Below are 26,700 nucleotides of genomic sequence, written 5' to 3' on the forward strand. Positions count from 1 at the left end.
TGTTGGTACTTAAGAAAAATGGGATTCTACCTCTTTCTTTTTGAGCTTATTTAACAACAAACATGAAACTGAGACAATAGATTTGATTTAAGATTTTTTCCTTATTCTATGACTAGGTTAATAGAATAACCTGTTAGTGTATGAGAGGCCCTTGAAATAACAGAATTAACAGTGTTTTTCACTGCTATTTTTAAGACAGTATGGGTTTGGGTTTATCTGGATTGTAGGCTATATTCCCCTATTAAAATGATGAAGGCTTGAAAAACTTACTCTAAAAAATTATATGCAGCAGAAGTAATAAGCCTAATAATCAAATATTCTTTGAGTGCTGTGATTTCATGACTTGGTTTAAGTCCATCTTTTTGTGTTTTAATTGTATTTTTTTTAAAAAAAAAAAACCTTTATATTTTTGATTATTTAAGCCGACCAAATACTATTTTAGATGTGCCAGGGCAGTTTAAAAAGAAGCCTGATTTTCTTTGTGGGGACTTTAGAAAAAGGGTCATATATACATATAGTGCTGATTCTGTTTTTTAAAACATTTGCACCGTATATGTACATACTCAGTAATTATGAGCCCTGTTTTGACTTGAAAATAAGTTCATAATATAGATAGCTTGTCATTTAAAGCAGTCATCTGAAAATTAAATGTACCCGACAATGGTTGAGATAATGCTGAAATTAGTATATTAGATGTATATTGGTGATTTTGTATACTGGTTTAAAAATCCAGACATTAAAATGTAACTTGTATAAAATGCCAAGTTCTTGGGTTCACTCACCATTGACATGGCTTTATAGAAATAGAAACATCCTTGGTGGTATGTGAAATTGTTTTCATTGAGAAGTATGTCTGAGAAACTTTGTATTTAGTTGATTTCCTTTCGAAATGGTAGTTTACTGTGTTTATTCCGTTTGACATTCTAGTATACTTGCAGCTTTTTTCAGCTGTAAAACTAAAATTGAATAAAAATCTTAAGTGTAAAAGCAGAATTGAGACATAATTTAGAAATAGATTGCTGGTAGGAAATTTTCATATTGAAAATTGAGCATTTCCAGTTTTTGTAGATATTTTAATTGGTTTGAATATTTTGAAACTCAGGGCAAATTTTGTATTAAGATGAAAGTAGTGGTGGTTAATTTGTCATATTTAAGGGAAAATAGGAATTAGTGAGCAAAGTGCCAAAACTTGATTAGAGCTTTTAACAGGCATTTCAAGGATGAATAAGATTTATGAAGTGCATTAGCTTGGGAAACACAGACAGGATGACTGACAAGCTCAGTCATTGTAGGGAATGAAGTAGGCCTTCCTAAGAAACCAAAAAATAACATGGAGGTAGGTGCCTTGAGGTGATGAACAAGATTAGATCTGAGAGCTGTTAAGAGGAAAAGAGGAATTACTTAATCAAGAATAGTAAAGGTGTTTGGATTCTTTTTTTTTTTTTGGTGGGGCTTGAACTCCCGGGCCTGGGCACTGTCCCTCAGCTCTTCAGCTTAAGATGAGTGCTCTACCATTTAAACCACAGTGCTTAACCCTGATCCTCAGATCTTAGCCTCCTGAGTAGCTAGGATTACAGGTGTGAACCACAGGCTCCTGTCTTGGATTCCACTTTAGCTGCAGTTTATCCCCTTAGTCCAAGTGTAGGTTTATATATTTGGATATCTTTTGTTAATGATGCAATCTTAGCTCCAATTCTGCAGTTATACACACAGTAATGGATATCACCTTCATAATCATAAAAAAAACTAAGTAATAATTGAAAACGTGGATTTTGAAAGTGATAGGAAAGTTTATTAGGGAAGAAATACTCTAAATACATTGAAAGTAGGTTATCTTTAGGGTTGTTACCCCAAACCTGGCCCACATTTTTATTGAAGTTCAACCAGCTTGGACCAAAAGTCCCTCTCTAGAACCAGCCAATGATACAGTCACTGTCCCAAGGTTTAATGAATTAGTTTGACCTCTAGGGCATGGTTTATTGGCCCTGGTAGGTAAATTAAAGCTAGATTGTTTCAGCAAGCTTGAGTTAACCAACCAACTTTTTGCTGATAGGATGTCTTTTTGTTGGTGAAATGATGTCATTTTATGGGTAGAATACTTAATCCATCTTGTGCCTACTATTCTATGACTGACCTTAGTGGGCTACATGGGTTGGCCCATTGTGACTTTGTTTGGTTTTGTGTGGTACCCTGGACCTGAACTATTTTGCTCAAGGCTAGTGCTCTACCATTTAAGCTGTACCTACACTACCAGCAATTGGTGGTGATTAGTTGGAATTAAGTGTTTCAGGGACTTCACTGGGCAAGCTGTCATTGAACTATAATTCTCAGATCTCAACCTCCTCAATAGTTAAGGATTATAGGTGTGAGTCCCTGGCAGCTAGCTCATTGTCACTTAAGTAATTTCATCCTCTGTTTTAATTTTTCCCTGCACTTAATGGCACTCGTGTTATTCAGTCTTTCCCATCTCCAAGGACTCAATATATTGAGGGAACGGGATATCAGTCAAGTCTGGTTATTTCTTATTAGTATGGAGTACAGGCATATGTCAGGAGTCTCTTACCCTAGTGCTGTTTGGACAGCTAGAATCCCAGGTTATAGATGATCCAGTACATTCTTTGGAGAGCATAACCTGTGGTCACAGTATTAAAGGAGGAATAGCCACCACAGAAATGGTAATAGGTTGGAACCAAGAGGTGTGGCAGAGCAATGCCCCCCCCCCCCCCCCCCCACACAGAGCGATAGTAAAACATTTGATTTTGATTTCTTTCATTATGGAATTCTGCTTCCTAAGCAACCAAAAGCTTGACAAGATCAATTGCGCACAAGCATTTATTTTTATGTAGAACAATTACAGTGGACTTAAGAACCTATTAAACCTATATCCTTTAAAGCCTGTTTTTAAATGTTACTAAGAGCAGAATGATTTCTTTTGAGTGATACCTTTTAAGACAGAATTAGGAGTTAAACATCAGTATATTAAATGTTGACCTTAGAATTTTAAACTGTAGCCAGTCACAAAAATTTCATATGCTTTATCTTTTATACACATGTCCTTCACAAGATTGTGTGATCATTCTTGTTTTTAATCCTAGCCTATTTTTCTGTATTGGACAAAACTACTGTACAGAATGCTTTTTCATCCAAAAATACCTGAGTAAAATCTTCCTCAGATCAACACCTGACAGCTTGCCCACATTTGTCCAGTAATCACATATAAAATATTTTTTCCTATAGACATACATTATTTACCTCCTTGATGCTGTATTTTTCTCAATATGAAGACATTGTTTTAACCAACAACCAATACTAGAAATCTTAAGATGTAATTGTGATTTTTTCCCCATTATTTATATGTCTTTAGTATGACAAGTGGTATCCTGAGTGAAGTTTTTGAGTACTTACATGTCTCTCCCTCCCCCTTCCTCTTTTTCCCCCTCTCATGTTTTACAGGTTTATCATAATCCTTTTTTTTTTTTTTTGTCTCAGGCTAGCACTAGCCATTTTTCCAAAGATGTCTCTCTAGGTTGGTTTGTCTGTTTGTCTAATTCCCTCCCTCCTCTCTCTCTTCTGAGGGATGTTACTTATAAGCACTAGGTGCTGGTTGTATACCTGCATATGTAAGGCATGCACCAGTACCTCATCCCTGTATTCCAGGAACAAAACAATGAGAGCAAGAGGATTCGTTTGTGGCTAGCTGCTTTCAAATGACTCATTCAATAATTAGACAATTTAGCTATATTCCACTAGAGACAGAAAAGTTTGAATTCAAATAGAAAAGATTTTTGGTAAACATTTTGCAATCCCCCATTTAATGTCTCTACTATAAAGTTTTAGTAAATATAAGATTAAAATAGTTCAGTGCGCTGGGTGCTGGTGGCTCATGCCTATTATCCTAGCCACTCAGGAGGTTTTGTCGGTGGTGGGGCCTGAACTCTGGGCCTGGGCACTGTCAGCTCTTCAGCTCAAGGCTAGCGCTCTACCACTTGAGCCACAGCACCACTCCGGGCTTTTTCTGCTTATGTGGTGCTGAGGAATCAAACCCAGGGCCTAATGCATACAAGGCAGGCACTCTACCACTGAGCCACCTTCCTAGCTACTTTTTGCCAGTACTTGCGTTTGAACTTGTAGCCTCATGCCTGCTACCACTTGTGTGTCTCCTCCCCCCACAAACTGGATATTTTTCAGGTAAGGTTGCCAGGTTTTTATTTCAGCCTGGTTTGGACCTTACTCCTCCTCTAGGGGCTCTTTTGTAAAGCTGGGATGATAGGTATGTCAACACTTTGCCCATGTTTTCATTGCTTGTGATGGGGAATCTCACTTTTTGTCCTGGCTGTTCTCAAACCTCTTATCCTCCTGATCTCTGCCAATCCAGCTGTAATTACAGACATTGCACACAACTGTATTTGGATGCATCTCATTTCTATCCAAGTATTTTCGTATGCTGATTTATTTTCAGAGGCCTTGGTCAGTATCTAGAAATTATACAGGTAAAACAAAATAATTTTTGTGCAGGTCCTGGAGCTTGAACTGAGTTTTTGTTTTTTTTTTTTGCTCAAAGCTTCTATTCTACAACTTGAACCATAACTACATTTCCAGCTTTTTTTTTTTTTTTTTTTTTTTTGGCCAGTCCTGGGACTTGAACTCAAGGCCCTAGACTTTGCCCCTGAGCTTCTTTTCTCCAGGCTAGCACTCTACCACTTGAGCTACATTGCCCCTCCGACTTTTTCTGTTTATGTGATACTGAGGAATTGAACCCAGGGCTTCATGCATGCTAGGCAAGCACTCTACCATTAAGCCCCATTCCCAACCCCATGTCCAGCTTCTTTGGTGATTTAAAAAAAAAAAATTGAAAATGCGAATGGAGGTGTGGTTCAGTTGGTAGAGCTCTATAGCCAGTGAACAAAAGCATCAGATACAAAGTTCAAGTCCCAGTCTTGGACCTCAGAAAAGAATAAGTTTGAGATACAGATCCTCACAGATTTTGCTACCTGGGCTGGCACTGAACTGCTGTCCTCAAATCTCAGCTTCCTGGGTAGCTGTGGTTACAGGCGTGAGCCACCAGCACCTGGCTGGTAAAATCTTGATTAGATTCTTTTGTTACAAGCTTTTATTACCCCATCTTCAGCTTAATATTGGCAGGATGTTGGGGATAACTGAGATGGATGTTTCTCTTGAGGTCAGGTATTTTAAACTTGGATTAGGCCATTTATACAAATTTCAAAAATGGGAGGTAAATTTCCTCACCACTTGGAGCCTAGAACATTTAGGTTAACTTTGGTGACAGTCTTCTGAATTGCATTTGTCCACTTCCAGCTTACTTTCCTACCTTTCTGTTTTCTGCCATCAGTCTTTTTATTAACTTCCCATTCTTTGGCTCTTTAGTTCTGAACTAGTCTTGCCAGTTCAAGTCAGTCTTGTTTTCTAACGGGATGTATTAACTAACAGGGGCACTGTTACTTAACAGCAATTTACTTAAATCATTCTGGAGCATGATTAAGGATTAAAAGTTGCTTGACAACATGACCATGTGCACTCTCACAGTTCAGAAAGCATACAGACTGCAGATAAGAACCACCATTTTGAGTTTTTAACTCCCATTTCCAATATGATGGAAGGCAGGAAATGTTCTCTTTACACTGTGATTCTAAAATTCTTTCTGCAACTTCAACAAAGTTCTGGGTTATGAATTTTAGAGATATAATCTCTAGTGTAGAAGCTTATGGCAGAAAAGTCTAAGTCCAATGAGGTAAAATGATCTTTCACATGTACATGGGAAGGATAAGTCAGGGGAGAAGACCTTGGTATGTATGTTCTTGTGGACCACACAAGGCCTTCAGTCAAGTATTTCAGTTGCAAACCAAACCCCTGCTCCACTTCATTGACTCATTTTGTCATTTGCATGTGTCTAGTACATAACGGATGTATTAGAAGGATTCAGGAAGGTAAATCATTCAGTGAGCACACAGTGAGTAAATGGTGCTCCCTTAAAATTGAGCGGAAGAGTAAGGAGTTAAAAGGCCCTTGAGACTTACGAAGGGCTTTCCACTCAAGAAAAAGGGATCTCAAAACATGAATGGAAAGCAATTCAAAGATTTTTGTAGTGTAAGAAGCTAGTAGTAGGTTGGGCATGTAGCTCAAGTGGAAGAGGTTTCAGGTGTTGGTTTGATCCCCAGTACTGAAAAAGAAATGGAAAAGTTCAACCAACTACTAGGGTCACTCTGAAGGGCACTGGTAAGTGAAATAGAACTTGGGTGAGGCTATCTACTGGATGGATGGAATACAGCTGTTCAACATTATTCGATCCACAAATATGCTGGGGGACATACCCAGTACTTCATTGTAAGGCAAGTGCTCTAACATGGAGCCGGTTACATCCCCAGAGTTAGTACTTACTGACAGAGCTTAAAGTGCTGTTTTTGCTGGCTGCTGTTCAGCTGCATTACACAAGTTGGTCACTAGGAGGCATCAGCTCATCACTTAACTGGGGCCAAAAGAAAAAAAGCCAGACCTGCAAGAAGTCTAGAAACTGCTGTTAATATTTAACCTTCTGACCCAACTTCTGGAAGTTAGAATTTTTAATAAAAATATTGAGTAATATTTCAGAAGACGAAGATACAGGTGGCTAAGTTGCACCTGAATGGGAGACTTATTTCCTTGTTTCTTTGAGACAGTCTTGTTTACCATCATAGCTGGCTTAACTCTTGAGAGACATTTGACCTTGGTACTATCCAAATTTAAGATTTAGGTTTAGCTTGTGTAGTAGTTCAAAAATATGCCAAATGTATTTCAGCATGGCAAATTTTGGAAGTTTTTTTTAATAGACTTAAGTTTTAGAAACTAGAATATGTTATGAGAAATGTCAAAAGACTGTAAAGAAACTGCTTTTTAAAAAGGACAGGCTGGTCATACAAAAACTTTTCACATAGGCTAAGAACTACTGAGTATTGGGACACATCCAAACAATGGACCTTGCCTTCTTGAAAGCTTAATTCTATTAAAAGGCATCAACTAAGTGACAGTCATAGTAAATTACAAAATACTGTTGGAAGATGTCACATTACTACAGAATAGGTCACATTAAGAAGCAAAGTCTTAGTGGTGATTATGATTGTTGTGTTGAAGGTGGGCGATAGGATATGGGTAAAATCAGAAGTTTTACTCAATGAAAGTTTGTTCAGTATTTCCATCCTAACGAATGCATGTAAAAACTCAAGGCGAATTTATGGCAGAGCATGACAAAAGCAGAGCTGTTCACACTATTTCTTCCAACCCGATACTCTGGACTGTTGTGAGGAGCCTTGTTTAGTGGTGTGGATGCTGGCCTTCATATTCAACCTACACAGCCCCCTTACACATCAAGTATGCATAATGGTGACTGCATTCATTCCTTGGAATCATCTGATGGCCATTTCAGCAGGGCGTTTGGAGTTCTGAGTGACTGGGTGTGATCTAGAGAGCTTATATGTTCTAGATGATACATTTTGACTAAAAAGCGTTCCCCAAGCTAACATGTAAAAGAGCCTCTTGGCCTTGAATTAGTACTCATGGAGGAGTTTTGGCTCCATCAACCCAGCAGGTGGATGGATGTAAAACAGATCAAGGTGGTGATATTTCTTTGGGAGCTCATATCTGAGCTCTACTGTAGAGAAATAGAGGGAAAAACAAATATCAGCTTAACATCATTGGTCTGGAGTATATTAGGACAACTTTTATGTGATCCTAAGTACTCCAGACACTGAACTATTAGTATAATCCAGGGATTGGTTTTGAGTACAAATCTATAGATTCTTCAGTTCTATCTAGTGCTATTTTCTTTAAGGAATTGTTCTATAAACCCATTTTCTATGACTTATAATCTCAGACTTTATCATGAACTACTTAATGTCTACATGAGGAAGTGTTCCCTTGCCTAGCATATTATGCTTTTAATTTAGTAGTCTTTTTATTCCTTGCAAGCAGTGGAGGACAGGAGTTTCGGGTTATGGCATGTGGTGAGACTGGATGAACAAGGGAATGTGAAGAGGGCTAAATTCTGAGGCCAGGGAGTAGAGGAGACTGAGTAGCTACACTGATAGAAAACTTAAGATGTCCTTAAAGTCAAATGAATAAGAAGAAAAAATAACCACTTAGATGCTGCTGATAAAGTTGATATCACCAGCTATAACATGCAGTTTGAATGATTTCAAGTTTACCGAAGTAATAATTACATTAGCTACTTTTCTAAATTTCGGTAACTTGTATTTCACATCCAAGAGCGTTTTTGAAAGTTATGCTGGCTGTTAGACATTTTCAAATGATTTTGGAAAAGTAATGTTTTTATTACATCTTGAACGCACCAGATACATTCAAGTTTCTACTAAGAAAATGGGTTGGGCTTTTTTTTTTAACCCAAATTTAAGTTTTCCCATATGAAATATCTTTATCAAATACGCCTTCCCTCACAGATTTGAATTGTTTCCCAAATGAGCTAAAGAATATGCTCTGAAATTTTAGGTAGTACTGGCGTTTGAATTTGGAGTCCTATGTTTACCACGTGAGCCATAACCGTAACTATTTGGTTTTTCAGACTGTGCCTTCCACCTTTGCCTGGGTGGGCTTGGATCCTGTTCCTCCTACTTATGCCTTCTGAGTAGCTGGGTTTACAACATTTATGCCACTGCTCTGCTTTTAATTGAGATGAGTCTTGCTCTTTGCCCCAGCTGCCTTCCAACCATAACTCTCCTGATCTCTGCCTCCCAATAGAAACCTTTGCACAATTTTAACAATGGACTTTCTCCTTAAAAGAAAGTATTAACTGTGTGAGAGTCCTGCAGTCTGGCCAGGTACAATTTAATGAGACTCAAGATTGGGGTGGAATTGTCCCATTTGTCCATATATACCTTCCCTGTTTAAAAGACATCTTTAGTTCTGATTTCTTTGGGATTTCAGGTTCCTTATCACGCTGAGGATTTGATTATGTCAGCTTGGATCAGGCCTCCTCTTGAATTCTTTGTTCCAGCCATCTACCTATTGTAAGCGCCCTGCTTCCCCCCACCCCGTCTTTCCCCCTTGGGCAGTGAAGCAGCCTTTCCTTTTACCCTGTCCAACTTGGATACTCCCCGAGTTGGAATATACTTGGAGGTCCCTCTAGACAAATTTCCCTAACAGGAGGCTAGTTTGGCTTACACTGTTCTTTCCTGTCTCCCAGAAAGCAACTCCTGCAGGAATTAAAGGTAAGATCAGAAGGGATCTGAACGCTTCCTTCCCTGGATCACAGTGATTGAGATGTTTGGAGGGCTAACCTGTGCCTTTCACGTGTGAGACCTAGCCCCCGGCAGGGCACACACCCGGTTGAGTCACTACAGTTCTGAGAGATGGTGCCGGATTGTTGGGTCTGTGGAGAAGGAAGCCCACAGAGGTTCTGACGTGGGTGGAGATGGCTACTGCTGATGAGCCCGGGTGGAGGAGGAAGGTGAGGCGCACCTGTCTGCCCTCTTCACACGCTGGACAGACGGTCCCTCCACGGTTTCAATGCAGCACCTCTTCCACTTCCAGAAGAGGTTACTTAATGACTGGGCCCTGTGCGCCTGGGGAATCCGCACTGCCGCGGGCCTCAGCTCGCCCGCCAGGCCCCTCTAGCCCTGCCCGCTCTCGGCCGGGCCAAACCCTAGGCTTAGTCCCGGAGGACCGGGGCCCGCTTAGCATTCCAGGCACTGCCAGGCAGCTGTCGCGCTCAGCGCGGTCCGCACTCGGGAGCCCGCGCGGGGCCGGGGGTAGGCGGGACGGGGGCCGGAGCGGTGGCCCTCCAGCGCCCTCGGGGTGGCGGTGGCGCTCCGGGCAGCTGGCACGCTCTGGGCGATCGCCTGGGAGGAGAGCCGCTTCCGGAGCTCGGATCCCCGCCGGCCGGCGGCCGCCTCGGCCGCGGAGCGGCGCGGAAGCCCGTGGGCGGCGAGGGGCGGAGCCAGGGGCGGGGGCGTGCTCGCAGCCGGCTTCGGGAAGGCCCCAAGTTAATGAGGCGTGCGCCGGCCGCCGAGCGCCTCTCGGAGCTGGGCTTTCCCCCGCGGCGCGGCCGCCAGGAGCCGCCTTTTCCGCTGGGTGTCACTCGGGGGTGGGGAGGATGGCCCGTTCAAAAGCGCCGCGAGGGGGCCCGGCCAGTGCCCTTCAGTGAGCGCTCGCCAGAGGACGGCCGAGGCCGGGCAGCTCGCGGCCCCGGGACCTGGAGGCGCCTCAGGACGCGGCTGTCCCTGTGCCGGGACCCCGAGCCGCCGCCGCCGCCGCCGCCGCTCTGCTTCCTGCGCCTGAGCCTCCTCTGCGCGCTCCGGACCGGCGGCCGCGGGAGCCGCTGGGGCGAGGACGGCGCTCGGCTGCTGCTGCTGCCCCCAGCCCGGGCCGCTGGAAGCGGAGAGGCCGAGCCGAGCAGCGGAGGACCCGCTTATGCCGGGAGGATGCTGGAGAGCAGCGGGTGCAAGGCGCTGAAGGAGGGCGTGCTGGAGAAGCGCAGCGACGGGCTGCTGCAGCTCTGGAAGAAGAAGTGCTGCATCCTCACCGAGGAGGGGCTGCTGCTCATCCCGCCCAAGCAGCTGCAGCAGCAGCAGCAGCCGCCGCCGCCGCCGCCGCCGGGGCAGGGGGCGGCCGACCCGTCCCAACCCAGTGGCCCCGCGGTCGCCGGCCTGGAGCCGCCGGCCAAACTCAAGGAATTGCACTTTTCTAACATGAAGACCGTGGACTGCGTGGAGCGCAAGGGCAAATACATGTACTTCACGGTGGTGATGGCGGAGGGCAAGGAGATCGACTTTCGGTGCCCCCAGGACCAGGGCTGGAACGCCGAGATCACGCTGCAGATGGTGCAGTACAAGAACCGTCAGGCCATCCTGGCCGTCAAGTCCACGCGGCAGAAGCAGCAGCACCTGGTCCAGCAGCAGCAGCAGCAGCAGCAGCAGCAGCAGCAGCAGCAGCCTCCACCCCCGGTCCCCCAGATCCAGCCTCCACCCCAACCCCAGTCTCAGCCTCAACCCCAACCCAAGCCTCAGCCTCAGTCACTCCACCCTTACTTACATCCTCATCCGCACGCGCACCCGCACCCCCACCCGCATCCACACCCGCACCCCCACCCGCACCAACTACAGCACCCGCACCAACTGCCGCCGCTCTCGCAGCCGCACGGCCACCGGCTGCTCCGCAGCACCTCCAACTCCGCCTGAAGGCGGCAGCACCCGGGCCAGACGCGGTAAGCAAGGTGCCGGCAACTTGGGAGAGCTGGAGAGCGCGCGGGTGGGACGGGGAGGAGAGCAGGCCGCTTCCTGCGGGGCCACCCGGGGCTAGAGAACGGAGAAGCCGTGCCAAGTTTCTTAAGGGGTGGAAAGAAGACCGCGGGGAGAGGCCGGGGTTGAGGGACTCTGGGCAGGCCTGGAGGCCGAATGTCCCGTCCAAGCAGACGTGCACCCCCCCCCCCTCCCACACCCCCTCCCCAGCTGTCCTGGTTCTGAGCCCTGACTGTGTGCCTAGGCGCTGGGGAAAACAGCCCGCCTTTGTGGTCAGCTTTTACCCTCTAGACTGACCCAAGGAGAAAACGGGTCTTGCAGGATTCTGAGCCACCTACTTTATCCGGTGTCTTTTTTTGTTTTGTTTTCTTCCAGGTTTGGAGGACTTGAGGAAGTGGGGCGATAGCATTCGATGGTCTTCCCTTGGATAAAAAACAACAAAACCACAACCTAACCACAACAACAAAAAACCCCAACAACAAATACAAAAAAACCTTGTAAAACTGTCTCCCCGTCCCAGCCTTGATCGAGATGTTTGGATGTCACGCGACCGATTCCTTAGATGTCTGCACATTCTTCACCACAGGACGGGAAAGGATGTTGGAGTCAAGAAGACTTTATTTATGAACCTCTGAAAGGATATTCGTACGAACGTAGTGGACCTTCTAGGAGCGACGATGTACTGTAATTTTATTTAAATGTATGTTTTGGTTTATGATTATTTATTAGTTTTTTTAAAGACCTTGTTCTAAGACATTTCTGAATGTAGGGCATTTTTCAAAACACACGCACACGCACACACACACACACACACACACACACACGCACACAAACTTTCTTTTCAGAAACCAGAATAAGTTCCAGTTTTGCAAAAAGAAACAAGAGAAAGGGGTGGTGGTGAGGAAAACATTAAGACTCCATTCGATATTCCTAGCGCATTTTTCAGAAGACCTGGTGCTTTCATTGTTATACCAGGTGGTGATACTTTTTTTTTATAGGCTTTTTTTTTTAGATATTTGGATAAGTGTATAGAGAAGTTTTTAAAAACTCAGAATTGTACAATTATGGAAATGTAGCATTCAAGATAATGCTTTTCTTAAAGGAAACCAGTAGTAATGAGACTTGATTTCAAAGTATTTTGAAACATAACCCAACTGATAGATAGCAGGATGATTATACTTGGATGAGGTGGTAGGGCTGGTATATCACCTGTGTGTTGCAGACCCTGAGTTCAATCCCTAGCACCTCTCTCCCAAGGGACTGTTTTTAATTGATCATAAATATAAATGCATAAGTATTTCAGTTCAGAAATGAAGGGGATCATTTAATTTAATCAAGTATTTGCCGATCAAGACTTCCCTTTAACCAAGATTTTTGCACACTAGACTTGAACACCATTTTCTGATCCTTTTTACTTTGTCCTAGAAACACACTAATAAGTCTTGTCATTGATTCAGCATACAGTTTGTAGCTATTTCTGAAAACTAAGCGTTATAACTTTTGTCTTTATACTGAAAATAATGTTGCATAGAGAAACCAACGTTTTTTTCTCTTTATTGCTCTGAGAAATTTGAGGGTTGTATGTTTTACTTAGATTGTTAAATCCAATTGTAAAAGGAAGGACTGGATAAACACTAGATTTTCAGTAAGAAAACAACCCCAGTCTTGTTTTTAGCAGCCACTTGTTTAGGCGTCTGAAGGGCGGGGGAGGAAAAAGGATGTGCTTTTAAAGGTAGAACAAACCCTCTTCTGTGTTAAATCAAAGGGATGGTCAAATCCACAAGGACAGATGCTACTTTAACTGTATATGGAACCACAAATGATACCCAATCCTCCTGGGGCTACAAATCACTTCCTATCTGCATGGCTTTTCTAATGGGTTTCTGTTTCCCATTATCTTTTTCACAGGGTCTTGGTCAGTATTTTTCCAGTATCCAAATTGAACCAATCACTAGTAGACCATTGATAGGTTATGTGGTCAAGAAATGAAAATCGAATTTCCTACTGGAAATGTCTTTATTCTCCCATATAGAAAGAAGTATTAATGAACTTTTGAGAGATTCAATTTCGAGATCATAATGCATCCAAAACTTTGCAGGGGAGTACTAAAACTTAAGCAGAAGCTGTAAAGTGGACTTCTGCTTCTGAGAACTGTTTACATTGCAGTTGTAAAAATAGGCTGCCAAGATGTAAAAATCTAATATTTGTATATGACAGCTTGGAGAGTCCGTTTGAAAAATCCTTTGTTAAGTTTGCCTTGACTTCCTTAGAACTTTTGCTCTCTTTCAGTGAGTGTTCCGTACTATTTTAGTTTTAATACATGCTATTATTCTAATTCCCAATTCTTTCCAAAAGGAGGATTTTTTTATTCTGAATTCTTGTGTTGTATAAACTTAAAACCCATAGCAAATAATTTGAAATATATCTATATAGAGAGATATAAGTATATAGATATACAAGTATATAGATATACCCAGACGCCCTTTTAAATGCTGGCAACCATGGCTCTTAACAGGGCAATCAGAATCTTTGTTTTTTTACTTTGTCCGTAGTTTTTGTTCTGCTGTAACATTTATGTTGAATTGACCTGGCTTTCTAGTCTAAACCTCCTTTAAACTGCCAAATTTGAAACTTCAAATAGAAAAGAGTAGGGTGGTTTTTATTATTTTGACACTTTGAAATTACTATAACGTAATCATTTTCCAGAGCAAATGACCATACATGCTTAAAAAAAAAAACTAATAAAACAAAATACAAATACACATCTGTAGTATCTTGCTGGCTCTATGTATTAAAAAAAAAAAAAAAGATACAAACCCCGTGAACTGACAAAGTCAGCTTCAAGAAACAAGATAAAAGAATTTTAACCCCAGAAAAGACACAAAAGGGCAAGTCCCAAGAGAAAACCTACCCCTTAAACAAACAAACAAACATAGAATGTCAAAGGTTGAAAAGTTAAAAGGAATACTCATCCATCTGGAAAGTGAACTTTCATCCTTGAACTTGTGTTAGTGCCCTGCCTCCTCCATAGTCTGCTCAATAACTATTTGTTAGGATGAATGAAAGAAGGAAAAAAATGTTTCTTTCTCTTCCTCAATGAGTATTTCCTTTTAGGCTTTCATGTTTCCTGAGAACAACTAATTCTGGGACAGGCTAAGCATCATGAAGTTCTTTAAACTTGTTTTCTTAGCAGAAATCCAGTTAGATCTGCTTATGCCCAAGGCCAGAGAGTAAATGTCTGTGAAGGAGCCATTTTAAAATGAGCATTCCAGCAAGCTGGAATTCTCTGATCATCGTATGAATTAAGCCAACTTCCTCATTTTATAACTCACATTTTTCCCACTGATGTCTTAAAAAAAATCCTACACATTGCTTAAAAGAATTTCTCTTGCATGTAAACACTTAGGAAATCTGGCTTAATGTACGCTCGTATATCAAACACCCCATTTCTCCTCAGTTTCAATCTGACACTAAAGTTTGCTGTTGGTGTGTGAGTTCAAACATCCCTCAGTTTGTGTCCACAGGGAACATGAAATGGCTTAATTTGACTGCAGGTGTTAATAATTGGGGGAGCAGACTCAGAAAAGGGATTTAGGATCTGGTGAACATATACTAATTCTAAAGCTCTTCCAAAGAGCTTCACTGAACAAGGATGGGCCTGTGAGTATGTTTTGTTTTTTGTATCAAAGAATGTGTTCTTGTTTTACCAAGAAACACTGTCCACATAATAACATTGAAATTTGGATTTGGTAGATCATGGGATGGAAGCCATGTGATTGTCTCAAGAGAAATATTCTTATTTAAAAAGCAACCTAATACATCTTAATTGTGGAAGTGCGTTGAGTGGGGTTTAAAAAAAAACAAAACTATTTTCTATTTCTTGACCCAGTTTTGAAGTCTGACACTTAATCTTTAGTATTTTATGCCAATCCAGATTTATATACAATCGGGTAACACAGTCACCTTTGACTTTGTTGACAGGGGACAGAATGCTTTGGGCTGGGGGGATAGCTGAATGGTGGAGTTCTTGCCCAGCCTGTGTGAGGCCCTGGGTTTGATAACCCTTCGGTCTGTCTCAAAAGGAATTCTTGTTGAAGTCATCAGAAACATCTCCATAGAGGGGAGGGGAGTCTGCTCCCCAGTACTCTGAATCTGGATGAGTGGGAAGAGGGTCTTTGCAGAAAGATCAAACTATTGTCTATTAACATCCTGTGGTCAGCCTCTACTTCAAGTTTCACAATATGTAACTGCCAGTTTCTGGAAAGCAAGTATCACCATGTACAAAATGCTTTACAGATGATTGTAGCATGGTCAGAATTTGTGTAAATAGGTCTCTTAAATGATTTTGGAGAGATGTGATTTATTTTTCATATTTTCAAAATGCATTCCATTTCAAATAAAGTATCTATTGAGATGACTGCCCTGTGGATCTTTTGAAGGCCTCATTCACCTTACACCCACACTGCATGCCTATAGCACCAAGGTTCTAAAGAGCTTGGCTGATGTTAATGCTGACCATTATCTGTGAAGAAGAAAATGACATTTGAGGTATGAATTTACATTTTCAGAAATTCAGTCAGGCATGGCAGGCACATGCCTGTAAATCTAGCACTCTGGAAATTGAAGCAGGGAGATTGTGAATTCAAAGTTGACCTAGTCCACATAATGAGAGATGCTGTCTCAAAAAATAATTGGGAATTTTAATATGATTCTTGCTTATGTTTTGGTGAAACACTTAGCATTCAAAATGCTAATAAAATTTAGATTGAACTTTCCATGGTTTGCTACAGCATGAGAGATTGTCTCCATTGAATTAGCTTGAAGACAATTTTCTCTTGAGTCTTGGGTCTTTTGAAAGAATAAAGCTTTGACTTAAAGAGAACCCTGCTTTAAAAAAGATGTCTATAAAATCTCCTGTTTTGTGTTGAATGCAGAAGAGAGACTTGGTTCAATAAAGAGAAATAGTATCACTTTTTCTTATACTCTCCATTGGTATCTAAATCTCAAAAGATTTTAAAATATAAGCTTTGTGCTCTTTTATTTTGGAAGCAAGATCTTGTTACATGATCCACACTGGCCTCAAACACATGATCCTCCCGCCTTTCTTTGCTTCCTGAGAACTGGAAATATATGTGTGGACTCATATGTTTGGCTCTGTATTCAACAAATATTTTTTAAAAATTATTTAGAGTACTATCATTTTGATGATTTTTTTTTTTTTTTGCTTATTACTGTCTCCCCTTGGCTGGTGCATTAATGTCTCTTAAGATTAGACAATACCTATGTGTAGCTGATACATGCCATCCACATTGCCACTTGGAACAGCATGAATGAACAGGAGTGTCAGTAGCTGTCCTGCTATCCATGAGTGAGCCATTTCTACCAGGAAACCACTCCCCAGGGAGGACCACCTTACTCTGATCACAGCCTTTTGAGTAGCTCCTATCTAGTGAGTTTGTTTTGGGGGACAGAAAAGAAGCCAGCCTCTGTGGTCCAACAGAAAAATAAATAAATAGAGAAAGCGATTCCAATCCAAATAAGATTATATAGAGAACTCAGATGTTATAGCAACTAAAGAAAAGAACACCAAATAATTCCTAATATTCATAAATTTTGAGTCAAATCTGTTTGTATTAAAGTAGGAAGAACATGAGCATAACATTGCAACTGTCCAGAATTATACACACACGCACACACACACACACACACACACACACACACACACACACACACACACACACACACACACACACACACACACACACACCACATCCCTCTCTGAATAATAAACTCATTGGCTATTATGGTTTGACTCTTAAATGCCCCCTAAAGGCTATGATGTTGAAGGCTTAGATGCTGTCCGGTGGTGCTACTGGGAGCTGGTAGAATTTTTAGTAAGTGGGACCTAGGGGAAGGAAGTTAGGCCATTGGGGGCTGTGGCCCGGCAGAACATAGTGGCACTCTATCCACACCTCTCTCTGTCTTTTGCTTTTCAGGCTTCCCCTGCCATGTGCTTCTTTCATGATGTCACATTTCATTGTTGTCCCAAAAGCAAAGGGACCAATAGATTGGGACTATGGATTGAAACCTCTAAGTCTATTTGCCAAAACAGGCCCTCTCTTCCTTGTCTGTCACTTATCACTGTGACAGAAAGCTTGCTAACATGACCTGTGAGTCTTTTCAGAAACGTATGCTGCCTTGTGTATTCCTAAAAGACCTGTTGGAAATCCTTTCACCAGCCAGAAGGAAAGGCCATCGCCAGGTGACTCACATGGGGTGGATGACCTGGAACCGTAGCCTTCCTTACAGAGTGAGTCAGTACCTGAGGACAGTTCAGACAGTAAAGTCCACCCTCTTTCCCCTTGATGAACTGCTTCACAGACAGTAGTGGGGAGTGTAGCTTGCACCCTGTGAGGGCATTCACCTGAAACATTTGATGTGTAGTTAAGGCTCCGGAAATGGAAACTTAGAAAAAACAGTGTGTTCATGTTGCATCCTCTCAAGCCCTGCCAAAGTCATGGATCATAACGTGAGGGAACACATCCCCTTCCTCCAGTAAGACCACACATCCTGTGCTCCCAAAGCAACTGAAACAAAAAATGACTGTTCAACCAGTGTACAGGAAGAAACAGGAAATGACTCTTGGGGAGTTTCAAAGTTGTAATTATGTCACTGTCTTCTACTAGTTTTCTCCTGAAGTGGATAGTTCATACAGTTCATTTCCTACTAAAGGTGACAGCTCAGTTATTTCACAAGTATTCTGAACTTTGCTGTAGCAAATTCTAACCAGTAGTGTGGCATACTCCGGCAGGTCTGACTCATCAGCTCAAAGAGCGGACCAACCTTGTGACTCATCGCAGTCAAAGGAGCCAAACTTGTAACAGTTTTAGACATAGTCTCAACCGCTTCTTGCCTTCTTCCCTACCTGTCTCCCTTTTTTCTCTCTGTCTCTCCCTTTCCAACCCCCCCCCCCCCTCACTGGGTCCCTCTCCCTTTAGCTACTAATGAAATATTCATTTCATGAGGTGTGATGATGCTCACACCTATAATCCCAGCATTCAGGAGGCTGAGGCAGGAGAGTTGCAAGTTAAACCCAGCCTCAGGTACCCAGTGAATTCCAGGCCAATTTAGTCTACATAGCCAGAATCTCAAAGCAAAAAACAAAACCAAAACAAATGTCTATTTCTATAAAGCTTGGCTTTAGTTGGTAAACCTTGAATGGTCCTTGCAAGTATAAATGCATACAATTTTTGTGTGTTCCTATGTTGTTCTACACCTTCCCAGGTTTCCTTGCTCTTAGCTTTGTTGGCCTATGAAGGCTAGTTGGTCTGTTTGGGTGTGGAATTAGACAGGTAAGCATTTGAAACAGCGCTGGGCAGAGTTAGCCTATCCAGAGCTTTCAGCAGTCTGCATTGAAGGTTAGTCCCTACCCTGCCTGAATGCTTGTTATGCAGCAGTGGTGGCCTGTGGTGGTGCTAAGTTGCTTTCAAATTCCCTGTTGAATTTCAGCACTCTTGCTGGGACAAATGGCTTTGTGTCAGTGGGAGAAGAATTACTCCTAGTCTCCAACAGGATAGATGGACATTAGTATATGGAGCACATCTGATACTGGTCACACTGTGCTGACTCAGTATGGAGTAGTTGTAATCATTGCCAGATGTTTAAATGAAATTCCCGCTGCCTTTGGATAGTGTTAGGTAGTTATGAAACCTGAGTTTCTTGACTTTAGCAGCTGAACCCAGGCTACTAGTTGCTTTCTATAACATGGTAGGCCAAAATGCTGAGTTTGAAATCAGAAAGATAATGGTATGTAAGGAGCTTAGACAAATATCAGCCTTCCCTCTCCATTTTAGCGAGGAAGAAAATGAATCTTGGACTTGGAAAAAATTAAGTGAAGTAAGCCAGACCCAAAGAAACATGTATGTTTTCCCTCATTTGTAATAATTAGAATGTGCCTATAAATCTACAAGTAAACCCAATAGATAGTAAAAGACAAAAAATTACACTTGGACATGATAAAGTAAACAGGACTGTAAACATTCACACAGTGAGACCAAAGAAGGGTATTCTTAGGAGAGGTTCACAAGGGCTCCATAGCTATGTGCTTATGATCATATAAAATGATGCTTATCAAAATGAGCTCCAAGAAATGGAAACAAGAGGTTTTGAAAATTTACTCTTTGTGGGATTTTTTTTTTCCTTTCTGCTTTTCCCCCTATGTTGCTGTTTTTTATTTATGTACCTTTTGTCTTGTATGTAACTATTCAGTTTGGGGAGGGTAAGGGGAAACACAGGAACAGGGGGACAAAGGGTGAACTAATTCAGCAGTGATACTTACTATACAACTATATAACTCGTAGGGGAGGGGGCTCAGGAGGGAAAAAACTGGGGAAAAATGCAGGAAGAGGTGACACTGTTCAAAAAGAAATGTACTCATTACCTAACATATAACTGTAACCCTTCTGTACCTCACTTTTACAATAAAAATTAAAAAGAAAAAAGAAAATGAAGTTTTGAGGTGTTATCTGCCCAATATCCCACCAGCAGTTAAAGGCAGAGACGATAAGAACTTCAATGCAGCTCCCAGGGTTCTTAATTACATACATATAAGATGATTTATCTTACAAATAATCACTTGAACCATTTATACAACATTCACAAACTTTTCAACATTTAGGTGAAAAGGTTCATAGATTCATTACATCTTTTTTCTCCAAAACTATAATTTTTATTTTAATAAAATTGTTGAGAAAGGGTTTGTTTTTGTTTCTTTCCTGGGCCTGGGGCTTGAACTCAGAGCCTGGGCACTGTCACTGAGCTATTTTGCTCAAGAGTAGCACTATAGTGGAATCATCTACATCTGGTCTTTTTGGTAGTTAACTGGATATAAAAGTCTCATGGACTTTCCTGATTAGCCCAACTTTGAAATACCATACTTAGATCTTACCCTCCTAAGTGACTGGGATTATAGGTGTGAACCACTGGTACCCAGCAATAGTTTTGAACTCTTGATCTCTCTGCCTCTACCTCCCAAGACATAAAGTCTTCTTATGGTCCTTATAGATATTAAGAACACTGGTAAAAAATAATTGACTAGTTTAATTTTAGTTTTTTTTTAAAGAACTGTGATTTAGTCCTCAAATAATAATCTAACCATGAGTTGTAGAAATATAAACCACATGAATTAATAGAAACCTCAAACAATTACACAAAAGAAAACAAATATATTTTGAAATGAACATATTTCAGAATAAGGCTGTCCTGCTGTTTCTATATAGATGTGTATCTATATAAGTGCATTGAACACCATTTATTTAGAAACGGGACTAAAAGCTATTGGAAATTTATTTTATCTCAGGAGTCTTAAAATATTCATGGAATGTTTCCAGTATAGCTAGTCCCCCCCTGAGGTCTTGAAATTATCTGTGCAGTTGGAAAATGTTCAAGTAATTTGAATGTTTATTCAGTTATTTGAGGACTCAGGCTTTCCTAGCCTCTGTAATATGGTGACAAGGGAAATAATCTCTTAAAAGGGTTGTTTTTGTTGTTGTTGTTGTTTTTGGTGGTTGTTGTTTTGTTTTTGGTGTTGGAAATCTAAGCCAGAGCTTGAAAAATTCTAGGCAACCTGTTTAACTTTGAGCTACACCTTCTCCTCTTCCCCCGGCAACACAAAAGGTTTACTTTAAGTAAAATACCTGTAGATCATGAGATCTATGTATCTATAGATTTATCTGTGAGGTCATAAAGGTAGACAGTAAAACCTGTGGCTCCCCTTCTTGGCACCAGGTGAAAGTCATTCACATTACCATCAAATTAAATCTATGTAATAGTTTCTCTTTTAAAAATCTTTCTAGACTATTGAAAAACAAAAAAAAAAGATAATATTTTCTACTGTATTTCTTTAGCTCAAAGAGTCAACGTGAAGATTTTAGAACTGGTAGGGAGGAAAAAAAAAGATTTCCAGAGAATCCATGTAATTGGCCTCCAACGATCTGCGTTCTAGTCCGAATTATGTATGTGCTCTGTCTGGTGACACCAGTATTTCTTCTTGCATAAAATAACGCTTCCCGAAGTTTCATTCACAGCTCTTGGCTCCCTCCCAGAGTCAGGCACTTGTCACAAGGCAGCAGGTTCCCTGCTGGTTCTTGTGCCATGATGACTGGGACGCTTGATAGGGTCAATGCTGACAGCCGCTTTCTCTGACAGAAGATTGTCAGCATTCTTGACCCGGGCACTCTGGAAGCCTGGGAAAATACTTGGATTTCAATGTGGCTTTAGAAAACAATATTGAGTTGAACCAAATGATTGTCAAAGAGGTCTGCAGGAAAGCTTTTGTGTGATTAGATGGTTCTCTGTCTCCTAAACTGATTCATGACTACCTCAGCCCACAATCAGGGTACCCTGTTGTTTAACATGCATTTCATAAAGAATCATTGTCATACGAAATTAATATTCTTACTTCAAACTTATTGCAAGGAAATTAAGGTTTAGGATTGGCTGGGCACTGCTGGCTCAAGCTTATAATCCTAGCTCCTCAGGAGTCTGAGATATGAGGATCATAGTTTGAAGCATGCCTGGGCAGAAAAGTCTGTGAGATTCTTATCTCCAATTAAGACCAAACATCCAGAAGTGGGGATGTGACTCAAATGGTAGAGAACCAGCCTTGAGGAAAAAAAACAAAAAACAAAAAAACTAAAGGACAGTATATAGGCTCAGAGTTTAAATCCCAGAACACACACACACACACACACACACACACACACACACACACACACACACACACACACACACACACACGAAATAATCAGGCATGAGATAGAAGGGGGTGAGTTGTAAGGCAGGTGAGAAGATTCTGTCCTGTAGACATATGAGGCAAAGTGAAAGATTCCCACCAGGCCTGGACAGGGAGGAGATCTAGTAAGAAAATAGACAGGAAGGAAAGAACTTCTCTAGAGACTTTCTGAATCCATCTTTCCTTCCCCTTTGTGGGGAAAAATATTTTCCTACAAAATCAACTTCCCATTAAGACTGTGGGTTGTGTCTACAAGGTTAAGAATATTATTGTTTTTAGAGGAAAAGGAAAGTGAAGAATTAAACTTTCCCTTCCAAATCATCAAATGTAAAAAGTAAACATGTACAGATTTTTGTATACCAATTATACCTCAAGAGAGCTGTTAGGACTCTCTTTGAAGATTTTGTTTCTCCCCTAAAGTCAGTTTCTATAAAAGGAAATAAAAAAGAACCCAGTGAAACTTTTATGAATTTTCTGTAGGCTAAAGACCCTTAAGAAATATTTCCTTGTAATTTGGTTTGAGTTTTAAAAGTTGACAGTCATTAAGACCATCTCCAAATAGCCCCTAATCCTACATAAGAGATAATTTATCTTCACACAGGATTGATTTTTGGGATTCATTCAGACAAAACATAAAATGTTTAGTCCAGTACTGAGCTCCTAATGAGTGTTTGGTAAAAAGATGGCTACAATAACAACAAGGTTTTAGAAGTGTGTGGCAGGAGGATTTTTGTGCATATAAAAAGAAAAACACAACAGCCAGGCACTGGTGGCTCTTGCCTGCAATCCTAACTGCTCAGGAGGCTGAGATCTGAGGAAGACAGCCCAGGCAGCAAAATCCGTGAGACTCTTATTCCCAATTAACCACAAAAAGCCTGAAGTCTCTGTGACATACAGAGACTTGAATGCAAAGCTCTGGGACAGCACCCAGGCCTAGAGTTCAAGGACCAGTTCAAGGCCCACTGGCAAAAAGAAAGAAAGAAAGAAAGGAAAAAAGATAATAGTAACTGATTTGTCCATGGACAAATGGATAGAGAAACTTTGGAATATATACCTATGTATATAAATATAAACGTAGAACAAAGAATACCTAATAATGATTCCATAGTATGAAAGAATAGAAAGATCTAATGTGCAATACAAGAACTATTGTTATAGCATATTAGTAGACTGTAGCTACTCCTGCCACAGAGACAAGGGAAGAATAACTATGTGTGATTATGCCTATGCTAATTTATCTACAACAGTAGCCATTTTACTCAAGGATGGTAAGCTTGCCATGGTTACCATTCTTAATTCTTAAGGTCTACTTTATAGGAAGTGACATAGGGGTTTTTGATTGCTTACTTTACAACCTCTCTTTGCATCAGAAGAGATGAGAAAGAGGCTGATAGCACCAGTGTATACTCACAGATCAAAACGGTCTCTCCAGTTCACCTAGTGGGTTTAGATGGGACACCCAAGCTGTTTGCACTACTGGAGGCTAAACATCTAAGTGGGCTCATTTCCATTGTCCGCCTATTTCCACTGTCTGTACCCCATTTCATGACTTCATTACTTTAATCCCTCCCTCCCATTCTTCCTTTAACTACAAGGAAACAAGTTTTGTCTTGTTTTTCAACTGAGTTCTGTTTTGGCTTTGCTAGACAGTTTAGTGTGCCTGCAACTTCACTGTACCAGGAGAATGACTATTCAGAGTGACAGAAGATGCTACATTGTCAAAGAATCTGATTCTTTGGTAAGGCGGGCTGTATTCTAATGGGATCTAGAAATCTTTTCCACACCATGGCATGGAGAGAAAATGAACGCTTCTAAAAGACTTGGTTTAGGCAGGAAATGCATTGAAGCAGTCTTTTTATTACCTGAACACTGTAAGTGGTGTTTTACTTCAATTGTGTACCTAGAGAGAACAGCAATTGGGAAATAATAATAAAACACTCACAATATTAGTTACCTTTTGTTTCAAGCACTTACTTTATTATAGATGATTTCAGGTAGGTATTGCTCTCTTGTTTTACTGATGAGAAAACAGAAACTTATAGACATTCCCAGAACGGAGGGCAATTCTGCAGCAGAGCTCTGATTGGATGTACTTCTAGGGGCAGGAAGGGGGCTGACAGCCAACCCCTTGGGTAAAGCAGGACCAGGGGAGGCCCAGGGCAGCCAGATACTTTGTTTCCAGATAGAGGACAGTGGTCTGGGAATGGCTAGAACATGATCTGTATGAATCTCTATTAGAGCTTGGATCCATCATCCTCTCAGACCACCCTGTAGACAAGACGGAGTGGTTTGCAGGCATTGTTTTATTTATGGAATGATGAGGTTCTGAATCGAGGGAGCAACACATGGAGACTGGTCTTATTTAGCATTTATTCAAGAAAAACATGCCTTTAGAAGGAGTGGAATGGGAGTTGTGACAAATGCCACTGCACAGGGAAGTAATGAAGACAGCTCCCTATCCCAGGGGCCCCTTCTGGCACTCTGTACCCTGACCTTGTTGAAGAGAAATACATGGCCAATGGGAAGGCTTGGTGCAGGACTGTCCAACCAATGGGCTAAGGGGCAAGCTACACAGTCCATAAGCAGAAAGGAGGTAAAATCTCCTCCTGAAGAGCTGAAGAACCTGCCCCGTCTCCTGTGCTCCTGGCCTTTAAATGGTACCTTTGGGGATAACTTACCAAAGCAGGCTTAAGGTGCTGTCCTGACACCTATCTCCTTTCAGGGATTTCTCATCTGACTGCATGCTGCCCAAAGTAGGTGCTCTGACAGTGGTGGTGTCACTGTAAGCCAGCCTGGGCAGAAAAGGCTATGAGACTCTTATCTCCAACGAGCCACCAGAAAACCAGAAGTGGAGCTATGGCTCCAAGTGGTAGAACACTAGCCTTGAGCAGAAAAGCTCAGGGTTAGCACCCTGGTCCTGAGTTCAAGCCCTATGACCCACCAACAAAAAGAAAAAAGAAAAAAAAATCTCCTTTATCTGGGTTCCCCTATCAGACCTGCTCTCAGCTCCTTTGCCTCAGGCTGCTGGTAGTTTGTCCTCCTCCCCTCCTCCCCTGTGCTTCCAGGAAAGCAGGATGCCATTTGCTTCCCCTCTTGGCTCAGAAATGGGAGTCCCAGTCTCCCAGGTGTCTGTGCGTCAAGACCAAATTCCCTTTGCTGTTTCTCCTCAGAGGCCTCGTGGCCCTTTACAGGAATACAGAATCCTAGTAGCCCACCCTTCCACCCCCCTGGTTCTCAGTGTTTGCAAAATAAACACACAGCTTGCTGCCCCAACATGACAGGTAATATTTAAAGTAGCAAAAATAATTCTTTAGGAGTGACTTTCAGAAACCAGGCCAGACTTGTGTTTTTAAGCAAAACCCAGGCACTATTTCAATAAGGTCTTGTTAAGCCCTGAGCTATTTTTGAGGTTGAGTGCTGAGAATCCTTTGGAGTACAAAAGCAGAGTCCCTTTGGGCACTTCGGACCACCCCCAGTGCTACAAAGTGGATCACAGAGGCATTCCAAAGAGAGGCTGGGAAAAATCTGACAGGAAATATTCCCAGAACACTCTACTCCCAGAGTCCCTGTTGGCTAATGACTAGGGTATAATTGTAAGCAAAGCAGATCAACTTCAAAGAATAGCGATTTCTATACATGAGCATCAACCTCAACAGACGGGAAATTGCCCTCCTGGCTTTTGGCAACACACAGCATCTCTCATGCCAGGGCATTCCAATTCTAACCAAGAAAATGCACATGTTCTATTACGTGGAGCCATATCCAAACCTCGTCTCCAGTCCTCCACCCCTCATCCTATCCCCAGTGTTCTCTAAGTCCCAGACACTTTTTCTGGGGTTGGAAAAAGGAAGATGGTAGGAAGGCTATAAAGAAGCCTGGATGGCCAGGTAATTGGGTCTTTTATGCTGTCAGGACTGGGTAGATTTCTGGTGATCTTGATAATAAAATTTCAGATTAATCCTGCCCAGTATCCCAAGAGTTAGCTTTGGATTTAGCCTAAGTCTCCAAATTGCACTTGGTTCCTCATATGACAAATGACAAGGCTAACCCTTGATCCATGGATAGGCCTTATTTTGAGATGATAACTGTATGTAAACGAATATATTTAGTACCTGGCATATAGGAGATGCCAGTGCTTCTACAACCCCATCTAGTACGTCTGGAAGCTGGTAACAAGCTGCTGGCTACTTGTGCTGGCCACATGTTGGCTATTGGGTTAAATATGGTACAGGCACACATTTTGTGCTTACCACTTCTATTATGAGACTATTTTTTTAAAGTCATGATTCTTAATATGGCAGAGCATTGCTATATCTCAATTTAGTTAAATAAGAATCTCACCAGGGAAGGGTGATTTAAACAGACTGACAGTTCTAGTTACATTTGCTTACCTGAAATTCATTCATTTTATTTCATGAGCAATCTTTATTCAAAACAAGAGATAGTATTGTATGCCAGCAGGTGTTAATCCTGAGTATGTCTAGGATGCTAAAAGGATATTAAGAATTGCAACAGTGGACTCCTTAGGGTAGATTCAAAAGCTGCGTTTAGGAAATAGTCAAATAATTGAAACCCAAGAAAAAAGAATCAATTTTTAATTATTGTACTATGTGAAACAATCATTCTCAATTGTTTCTACAAGCTATATATATACATCTATATGTA

At 41.6% G+C, this 26,700-nt stretch overlaps 1 protein-coding gene and 1 long non-coding RNA gene across 3 annotated transcripts; both read left to right on the top strand.

Annotated features, from left to right (window-relative positions):
* The first annotated feature begins 334 nt into the window (after positions 1–334).
* Positions 335–17,180, top strand: LOC122124242. Of its 2 annotated transcripts, XR_006150507.1 has the most exons (4): positions 335–346; positions 12,127–12,443; positions 16,585–16,589; positions 17,167–17,180. It is a non-coding gene; the product is annotated as an uncharacterized LOC122124242 (long non-coding RNA). The 2 variants fall into 2 exon arrangements; XR_006150506.1 differs by lacking the exon at positions 335–346 and having other exon boundaries at positions 11,730–12,443.
* On the top strand, positions 9,993–11,722 carry Phlda1 (pleckstrin homology like domain family A member 1). The gene is made up of 2 exons (XM_042698967.1): positions 9,993–11,209; positions 11,619–11,722. Exon 1 carries the CDS (start codon positions 9,993–9,995, stop codon positions 11,181–11,183), a length of 1,191 nt encoding a protein of 396 aa, XP_042554901.1. The 3' UTR covers positions 11,184–11,209; positions 11,619–11,722.
* Positions 17,181–26,700: the final 9,520 nt, after the last annotated feature.

This window comes from Dipodomys spectabilis, unplaced genomic scaffold (assembly GCF_019054845.1).
Source record: "Dipodomys spectabilis isolate Male_0828 unplaced genomic scaffold, ASM1905484v1 ptg000234l, whole genome shotgun sequence".
Lineage (NCBI taxonomy): Eukaryota > Metazoa > Chordata > Mammalia > Rodentia > Heteromyidae > Dipodomys > Dipodomys spectabilis.

What these genes read in the sequence shown, in the direction of transcription:
- Phlda1 (XM_042698967.1), top strand. Translation starts at nt 9,993, where the DNA reads ATGAGGCGTGCGCCGGCCGCCGAGCGCCTCTCGGAGCTGGGCTTTCCC.